Genomic DNA, 8,755 nt, shown 5'->3' with positions numbered 1-8,755 from the left:
GTGGGCCAGGGGGCCCTGCCCCTGCCCCCTCTGCCACTGAGGGTGGGAGGCAGGGCCTGAACTTGGGAGAGGAGGGTGTGCCTGAGCTGTCTGGGGTCCAGGAGGGGACCTGGCTGGACCAACTGCAGAGTCTTCCCAGGACACCACGTCTCCTCCTCTCGTGCCCTCCCGGCTCTTGGGGTCAGTGGTGCCCTGGGCTTGGACCTCCCAGGCAGCAGTGGCCAGTCCCTGCTGGGTCCTTCGGTCTCCAAGCTCTTTCCCTCCAGAGCTCCAAGCTCCACCGTCATTCCCTCGTCCTGCTCCCGAACCCACAGAGGCTCCATGTTGCCTGTAGGACAGAGTCCCCAGCCAGAGCCTCCAGGGACCGGCCCATCGTACCACCCCTCCAGCTTCCACGCGCTGATTTGGTCACTTTGGGTCTCCTGTCTGCCTGCCCACCCGCTTCACTGGGCGCCCCCTGCGAGCCGGGGCTCACTCGCCTCCCAGTCCAACGCGCCCTTTCCCCCACCCTTTCCCGGCTCTGCCCCAAACCCAGGCCTCCGGGGGGGACGTCTGAGGGCCCCCTGTCGGAGAGCCTCTCCAGTCCCAGACCCCGAGGAGACCATGGCCGCTCCCTGGGGCAGGGGCCGCATGTGGGTGCGGCCACCCCGCAGCCGGGCCCACCGCCTCGGGGCCTGGCCCGGGGCTGCCTCCCGCCCCACACCAACCTCCGGCCTGCGGTTGGCGCTGCCCTCCTCCTCCTTCTTCTCCTCGGGGTAGCTGCGCACCGGGAGGGGCGGGCCCGCCTCAGCGCTGTCCTCGGGGGAGGACGGGCTCCAGCCCTGTGGCAGCGGCATCCCTGGGCCCCCGAAGTCGTAGGTCTGGGCGCGGAAGGAGAGCTTCATGGAGTGGTCAGGGTCAGGGTCCTCCTCCTCGTCCTCTCGCTCCAGCCGCTTCTCGGCCCTCAGCTCCTTGGCCAGCTTGACATCTTCCCACTCCTTGGCGAGCTGCTCCTCCGCCTCCTGCTCCAGCTTCCTGCTCTTCTCGCCCCGGAAGGGGCCTCGAGAGGCCCTTGCCGTCTCCTCGTCCTCCTGCCTTGACCTCGTGCGCTTCCCCTTCCCCTTGGGGGGCTGAGAAAGCTCAGCCCCAGTCTTCCTGGCTCCATCCACGGCCAGAGCCTCAGACCAACCTGGAGCAGGTGGTGGACAAGAGCAGATGAGGGAGGGAGGGCCACCTTCCCCAGTCCCTGCCACTCCCCAGGGACCTCTCTGTGGCCACCGTTGGACCACAGACCCTGCACCCATAGCTCAGCTTCTCCACAATGGATTCTGCTTAGAGGGAAAAAGCCATCTTGACACCAGGCTTTGCAAGGCCCCTTCAAAGCTCAGACGAGTGGGTTGGCTGGAGCCAGCCTCTTCCTTTAGCCCTCTCACCCCAGAAGCCCCTGACTCAAGGGTCACTTAGCTATGCAGAGAGGAAAGGCTCTGACAAGCCCCTTATGAGGAGCCAGGGTCCCTCTTAAACCCTGGTGAAAGCTGACAACTGTTCCCAGACAAGCCTGTTTCCGCCTGTCATGCTGTCCCTCTATTCCCAAAGCCTCAGTGGTGCCCCCATTTGTGCAATGCAGGTAAGGAGTCCCACCTACCCTGCGAAGCACCTCTAACTTCTTGGGTGGGGAAGTGGGGCTATGTGGAGTAGTGGAGATGCATGGTTTTGTAGTTGGACAAACCTGGGTTGGGATCTCAGCTTTTACTACGAATTAGCTGCGTGACGTTGGGAGAATTACTTAACCTCTCTGAGCCTATTTCGTATCTGAAAATGGAGATAACACCTATTTTGCGGTGGTTGTGAAGGTGGAATGAGATTATGGGTACGGTGCCCCTCCCATCTGTCCCCTTCTCTCCTACAAATTTGTCGAGGTCTCAGACATCATACATACTCTCACCCCTCTGAGTCTCCTTGTGGCCGAGGCTCGGGTGGGCGTTAAGGACTGTGGCGGGGCCTTTCTCCTCCGGGGCGGGCTTCTCTCCAGCCTCTGCGTCCTCTTCCTCCTCTTCTTTCTTCGCCTGCTGCCCTCGCTCTGCACCCAGGGCCTTCTCTCCGTCCACCAGGCCCCGGGAAGGGCCCTCACTGTCCTCCTTGGCTTGTGGGCTCGGGTGTTTCTGTCTGGGGAGGCTGGCTGGAGGGCGGGTCTTGGCGGCCTCCTCTCCCGCTGGGTCCTGGCTGTCCTCCTCAACCTCGGCCCCCTGCCCGGGCTCTGGGGAGGCCTGAGGCCTGGCTCCGTCCATGTTTTCACCATTCTTCTCCACCTCATTGGAATCCCCTCTTTTCTCCTCAGCATCCTTGGAGGATGCCACTTCTGTCCCCTCTACAGAAACAAGAGAGCAAAGTCAGACCCCAAGGACCGGGCTGCATGCGGGGTCTCCCCAGAGCCCAATTTCAGATCTTCATCACCGTACGTCTTCACCCCCAGCCCAAGACCGCCGTGATAGTTAGAGTTACCCTCTCCGCATCTGGGCTTGACGTGATCACAACCGGATTGTATTTCTTTCTTTGTAATTCTACCTCTTAAAGAAGGATTCGATTTTAAAAAAAAAAAAGACCTTGAAAATTACCCCAGAAGGTAGAGCCCTGAATTGAAAGTTAAGACATCAGCTGAATCACTGTGCGATCTTGGGCAAGTCCCTTAACTTCTCCGTGTAAGAGGCATCGTTATTGTGACTTCATTCTCCCCGCCACATGGGGCTTTTCTGTCTTAAGTATCTGGTGAAAATGCCCGAGTCCTCAGTATTTGCAGAGTTTCATTAAAAGGAATTTTCTTTAGACTAGTGGTTACCAGAGGGTAGGGGGCGGAGGAGGAAGGGGGAGGTAGATGGGGTAAAGGGGGTCAAATATGTGGTCACAGAAAGAAATCTAACTATGGGCGGTGAACACACGGTGTAAAAATATATATGGCTTACTGTTAAAGTGTAGAGCTGAAACTTATTGGATTTAGTTAACCATTGTCACCATAAAAAAAAATTAATTAAAATAAAATTAAAAAAAATAAAAGGCATTTTCTTGTGGCTGCCTTGAAGAGAGCCTTTTAACTAGCGAAAGTCCTTCCCGTCACTAGAATGGTGACTGTTGAACAAAGCAGTGCCTGGTACCTCCGACTCTTTGACCGCAGGTGTAAGTGCTTCCATCCTGTTTACAGAAACTCAAATGGATTCTCAGAAAGGTGAGGAGACCTGTCCGTGCTCACACAGTCTGTAGGCCGCAGGGCTGAGGCTTGAATCCGAGCTTCGAATGCCAAGTACGGGGTGCTCTTTGCACTGACACATGGCTGCTTCCCTTATTAAAAATTACACACACACGCACACGCACACACACACACACACACACACACACACACACACACACCCGCTGCTCTCCCGCCCGCAGCCCATGGCAGACATCCACAGCCATCCAGATACTTTCCCATGGGCCAGCATGTGGGATGCTGTGGCCCACGCTTCCACTAGGGTGACAGCCCAGGCCAACATGGGGGCACCTGGGCCACGGGGCAAGCATCCTCTCTCAACCCCAGATGGAAAACCACCGAGATCCGGGCTCCTGGAGTGTCAGGGACCAATCGGGGGCTTCGGAGTGAGACAGAACCAGATTCGCATCTCCGGTTATGCCTTGGACAAGATACTTAACTTCTCTGAGCCTCAGTTTTCCCGCTTTGTAAATGGAAGGAAATAATAGCTACCTTACAGGGTGTAAAGGAGGGACCCCTGACTCCCAGAAACCCTCAGTCTATCGTAACCACGGTCATCGTCCCCTCCCTCCCCTGGTCTCCAGAGTGGCCGGCACTGACCCTTTAGCTCGGCCCGGTCGTTCTGCTTCTCAAGAACCTCTGAGAGTTCTTCCTCAAAACTGCTCGGTTTCTTCGGCTGCTGCGCCCTCTCCTTGGCACCTGGTATGAGAGCAGGAGAAAAAGTCCCATTTGGTCTGAGCCGGCACATTTATCTACGAGATATTCCTCACCTGTACACTGGCACATCATGTTCCAGCCCTGTCCGATGAGAGACTGAGGGAGTGAGAGCCACAGGATGGGGGGGCGGTTGGTTGTTCCTGCCCCTCCCAGCTGGGGCCCATCAGGCGGCCACGCCACCTCTCCAGACGCAGTTTCTCACCTAGGTAATGAGAACAAGCCTTGCCTGCTGCTTCACAGAGCAACAAAGGCTCAGAGGGAGCAAAAGGTCCCAGGGGTGGAGGTGGAGAGTGGGGGCCCCTCAGGACCTGGCTGGTAGCTAAGGGACTCTGCAGCAGGAGGTAACAGTGACTGTCCCCTCTGGGAAACCCCTGCTTGCCCTGGACCCCATAAATCCAGGCCCTTGGGAGAAAGCCAAGCATGTGCCCACATCCAAGCCCAGGGTTGGCACCTGCTGCCATGATCCAGAGACCCTTCTCCCTGCATCAGCCTGAGGCTGCTGCTGTCCCCACCGGTGCCTAGTTCCTGGCGATGGTCCCTTACCCAGGCCAGTTCGCAGCTGGTGATTTTTTTTCCCCCATGATGGGAGTTCGAAGAATGGCCAAAGGAGCCTCACACAGTGGTTGTGAGCAAGGGAGTATACCCAGAAGAAAGAGACTCCTTCTGCCACCTAGTCTCGAATGTGCCTCACTGCAATGGCTAAAGTCCTGAGACCATGGAGTATTAAGAGAGCTGCATCTCATCTGGGCATGTCCCTAACTCACAGTGTGACCTTGACACTCAACCTCTCTGGGCCTTGATCTCTTTAACAATATTGGTGGCATGTTGGAACAGGTGGCGCGGAGAACCCACCTTTCTACTCTCTAACTGAAAGGAAATCAATGAATTTCGAAGAGACACAGGACCTGCTTGACCTTCCACCCTGATTTCCTGCCTCTCAGTCACTGGAATTCACCCAGATTCATGTGCAGTGGCTGGAAATACCTTGGAGAACAAGGTCTTGGAGCTCTTTCAGCAAATTCTGATGGCGCAGGATTGAGAGGATCCGTTCATCTGCAATGAAGGAGAGTCATTATGGGTCATTTCCAGAGGACAGCTGAGGAAGAGATTGCCATCAATATTTTCAGCTGAGCACAGGACTTTATTCTGGAAACTCAAAGCCTGGGTGGCAGCAGCAAGATTGGGTCTCGAGATAACACTTGTGAAATGACCTCCTGTCCAAGGTGTCAGTCAGTTTACCACATCAGAAAGGTCAGCCCCTGTCCCAGCACCCAGACCCTGGCTGAGAGATGGCAGCCCTGAGGCGAGGTAGGGGTGTCTCCAAACGCAGCACATCCCCCGATTGCCAGGCCATGGCTGTGCCGTCTACACTACCTGGAGTATTTTTTCATCATTTTTCTACCTGTTGGTTTCCAACTTTTCTCTTAACGCCCAACCCCAACGTTAACGTTGGCTCCATCCAAAAGCTGGTCAAACTCGACCGCCTGCTTGGCAAAGCTTTGTCCTTCTCATGCCCACCCACAGTGCTTCTTTATTCATCAGATATCTATAGGGTGTCTACCAGCAGCTGTTCCTGGCCCTGGGGATAAAGCACACAAAATCCTTGCCCACAGGGAGCCACGTTCTGGTGGCTTGCTGTTCCAGCCCTGATTTGAACCCTAGCTGATTGTATTCATATTTGTCCCCTAGTCTGTAAGCTCCAGGTGCACAGAGCCTCTGATCCTTTCACCTTCCTGTACCACTCAGACTGCAGCGCACACCTGGACAAGGCAGGTACTTGGTCAGTGACTGTTGAATTAAATTTTTGATTCCATCAAAAGCCATACACCCATGTCCTAGCCTCCCAGTCCAGCAGGCAGCAGCCCCTCACCCCCAGCCTGACCCATACCTCCTCGGAGTGTCTCGAAACACTCCTTGCTCACAGGCATGGGGCTGGGCTTGGAGAGCGTGTCAGAGATGACCTCAACGATGCACTTCATCACCTGGGAAGAGAGCGGGGCAGGTTGGGGCTGATTTGGGCATGGGAGTCAGCCTCTGGAGGCTCCAGTGCAAATTTCTAATGAGGACATAAGGGCATTTGCTTCTGTCTTCAGGAGTCCATGGATGCCTGGCTCAGGGGCACAGCTCTGCTTTCTCAGCCAGACAATAATAGCAACGGTAAAAGAAAACCTGTACATGGTGCTTATCATGGGCCAGGCACTCCAATCTCCTCACTAGAAGGAGCCCCTCTAAGGTGGGGGTGAGGGGCATCAGACATATGTCTTGCACAAGTACTTTAGTCGTGCAGACGTGCAAAAGGTCAGCTATCTCCAGGAAGCCTTTCTGAGCCACCTGGAGGAGAGCTTAGACCTTCCCTGGCTCCACCCTGTCCGGAAAAAAGACTTGGATCACTGTCTCCCAACATCCACGGTGTTGTCACATGCAGGGAGCGACAGCTTCACCATCTGGGTCCGTATTCATTCAGCGAATGAATCTGCCGGCTGGAGATGGGCACACATCACCTGCCTCTGGGTGTCCATCCCAGGCCAGCAGCCACCATATCTCTGAAAGTCTTGTCCACTGCCCCCAGCAGGGTGCTGTGGATAATCAGGCATGTGATAATTGAAGGTGGTGCCAACTGTAGTGTGGTTTCCTATCTGTGTTGTCTTGGGTCTATAACTTGACCTATCTGAGCCTCGGTTTCCTTATTTGTAAAATGGGAGTGAGAAGAACGTCCCAACTCCCCTCCTAGGGTGATAAGGCACAGATTGGAAAACACTCGATAAAGCATGAAGTGCCACACACACCCAGGGAAGAATACACAGCTCCCAACCTGCTTCAGCTGCCTAGAGCAGAGGAGCAGGAGGTGCCAGACGTGCATCAGGCAGTGCTGGTAGGGAGTGAGGGGGTGGAAGGCTGTGTGTATGGGATGCCACGGCAACCCGTCCAAGGATCCAGGATGGCAAACTGGCAAATAAGTTCTACAGTTGTCACAGCATCCTGGGATGGAACATTCAGGTCTTAACCAACTGTTCTGGTGCCCCTGACTCCTGGCTCCTGGGCACAATGTGGTGACCAAAATGTCTCCCATAAGGGACCTGGCATAAGGAGGGCCCAGCAGCCTGTCCCCTGTACCTCCCTGCAATCCCAGATCTTGCACTGGGAATATCATATAACCACCAGTCCAAGAGGGCGGATTCTGAGACAAGGAATTGTATATGAGTCCTAAGAACAATGGGGAGATCAAGAAGGGAAGCTCTAGAAATAAAAGTGCCCATTTACTGAGGACCTACTACGTACCAGGCACCTCACATCTATGATTCCCACTTCTCACAACTCCCCTCGAGAGAAATATTACTACAGATGGGGAAAAGGGAAGCTCAGAGAAGGTGAGGAATTTCCCCAAGATCACACAGCTACAATTAATGGTAGAGGTTTAAATACAGGCCTATCTACAACTAAAGAGTAGAAAATATGACAGAGCAAGTTGAGGTTAAAATTGCTTTGATGCTTTGGGTTTTAACCATAACCTTTCTGGAATGGAAGAAAATGGCTCCTGGAAAGGTGAGGAGTAGAAATTCTTTGACTCTCAAGTGGCGGTATCTGTGAGCACCAGAGACTAGAAAACAGCATCAGCTCAGATATGAATGAATTTCAAGCGTACGCCCAACATGGAGTGTCTCTTGCTGGCTACAGAACCCCACTCCAATGTCTCCTAAGTCCCTTTCCTGGGTGACATAGACCCTCTGCGCTAACTGGCTGGGACCTTGGGTGCAGAAGCCATGACCGAGAATGTTTTTAAATGTGCCCCTTTGGGAAAGCTGGGATTTGAGTGCCTGTGGGGTGTGTGTGGGGTGGGGAGGGGTATTGCTGGCAGAGCCTTGGGGGGAGGGGAAAAGCCAAGGGGGAGGCCGGAGTCAGGCAGGTGAAGAACATTCTCAAAGGTCTGTGGACAACCACAGAGAAGTCACCCCCAACAGTTCTTGGTGAGCATGCCAGATTTGAAATGTTCAAGACAGTGGGCCTGGCACCTCAGCCTAGCAGGCAAGACACGGGCCCCATCAAGCTGCACACTCAGCTCAGAGGAAGCTGGGAAAGTCCCCACAGCAGGATGGCAGGACAATCAAACAGTCTTTGATATCTTCTTTTGCAAGCTGTCCCCAGGCTCAGCAGCCGCAGTGCTGGCTTTTGGCTTTATGCCAAACTCACTCTGCAGCTGCCCAAGAACTGGCTGTGAGGCAGCCGCGAGGGCCTCCTATCCCCCATCCTGGGGCATCCCCGCATCTCTTCTTACCTCGGTGTCTCTTTTATCCATAGGGGTGTTCACAGGGAGGGCAATGACTGAGAAGAAAGAGAGAGAGCTTGGGTCACTCCTCTGTTCTGAGGGGAGGGCCCAGCGCTTCCTGACCGGATTCATTGGGGGCCTGTTCACCTCCTTGCTCTCCCTCAAAACTGCCCCCACCCAAATGAGATGCTGGGGGTGATTTCGTTTCTCTTCCCCGGCTGCTGCCCCCAGGGGGTGTCTCCCAGAGGCTGCACCGAAAGCCTTAGCCCTTCCCTTTGGGAAAGCTCCTGCTCAGGAGGCAGCATGGGAGCTGAAGGCAAATGTGAAAACAAGGCCGAGGGCTGAACGGGGTTGGGGTGGGGGGAGAATGCAGGGAGAGGGAGAGATCGCAGAGTCGAGGAAAAAGAGATGGAGGAGGGGGATTGTGAGAGATGATGCTGAGAGGTAGACGTCAAGAACAGAAAGACGGCGCAGAGCGGGAGAATGGAAAAGGGAGAGAGGCGAGAGGGGGAGCCAGCGGCAGCCCTCCCATCTCCCCCAATGACCTTGGCCAG

The 8,755-nt window shown here is 55.1% G+C and overlaps 1 protein-coding gene across 1 annotated transcript in view; it reads right to left on the bottom strand.

Annotated features, from left to right (window-relative positions):
* CHGA (chromogranin A) overlaps nt 1–8,755 on the bottom strand; it is a 32,270-nt gene that overhangs the window by 4,321 nt on the left and 19,194 nt on the right. The window contains exons 2-7 of the mRNA XM_011373167.2: nt 8,211–8,257; nt 5,826–5,919; nt 4,922–4,990; nt 3,821–3,919; nt 1,919–2,347; nt 708–1,168 (exon numbers count right to left, since the gene is read on the bottom strand). Of these exons, the coding sequence (XP_011371469.2) occupies nt 708–1,168; nt 1,919–2,347; nt 3,821–3,919; nt 4,922–4,990; nt 5,826–5,919; nt 8,211–8,257 (1,199 nt within the window). The remainder of the gene's footprint in view (nt 1–707; nt 1,169–1,918; nt 2,348–3,820; nt 3,920–4,921; nt 4,991–5,825; nt 5,920–8,210; nt 8,258–8,755) is intronic.

This window comes from Pteropus vampyrus, unplaced genomic scaffold, assembly GCF_000151845.1.
Source record: "Pteropus vampyrus isolate Shadow unplaced genomic scaffold, Pvam_2.0 Scaffold219, whole genome shotgun sequence".
In the NCBI taxonomy this organism is placed as follows: Eukaryota; Metazoa; Chordata; class Mammalia; order Chiroptera; family Pteropodidae; genus Pteropus; species Pteropus vampyrus.
The sequence above is the reverse complement of the archived record's forward strand: the minus strand, read 5'-3'. Positions and strand labels throughout refer to the sequence as shown.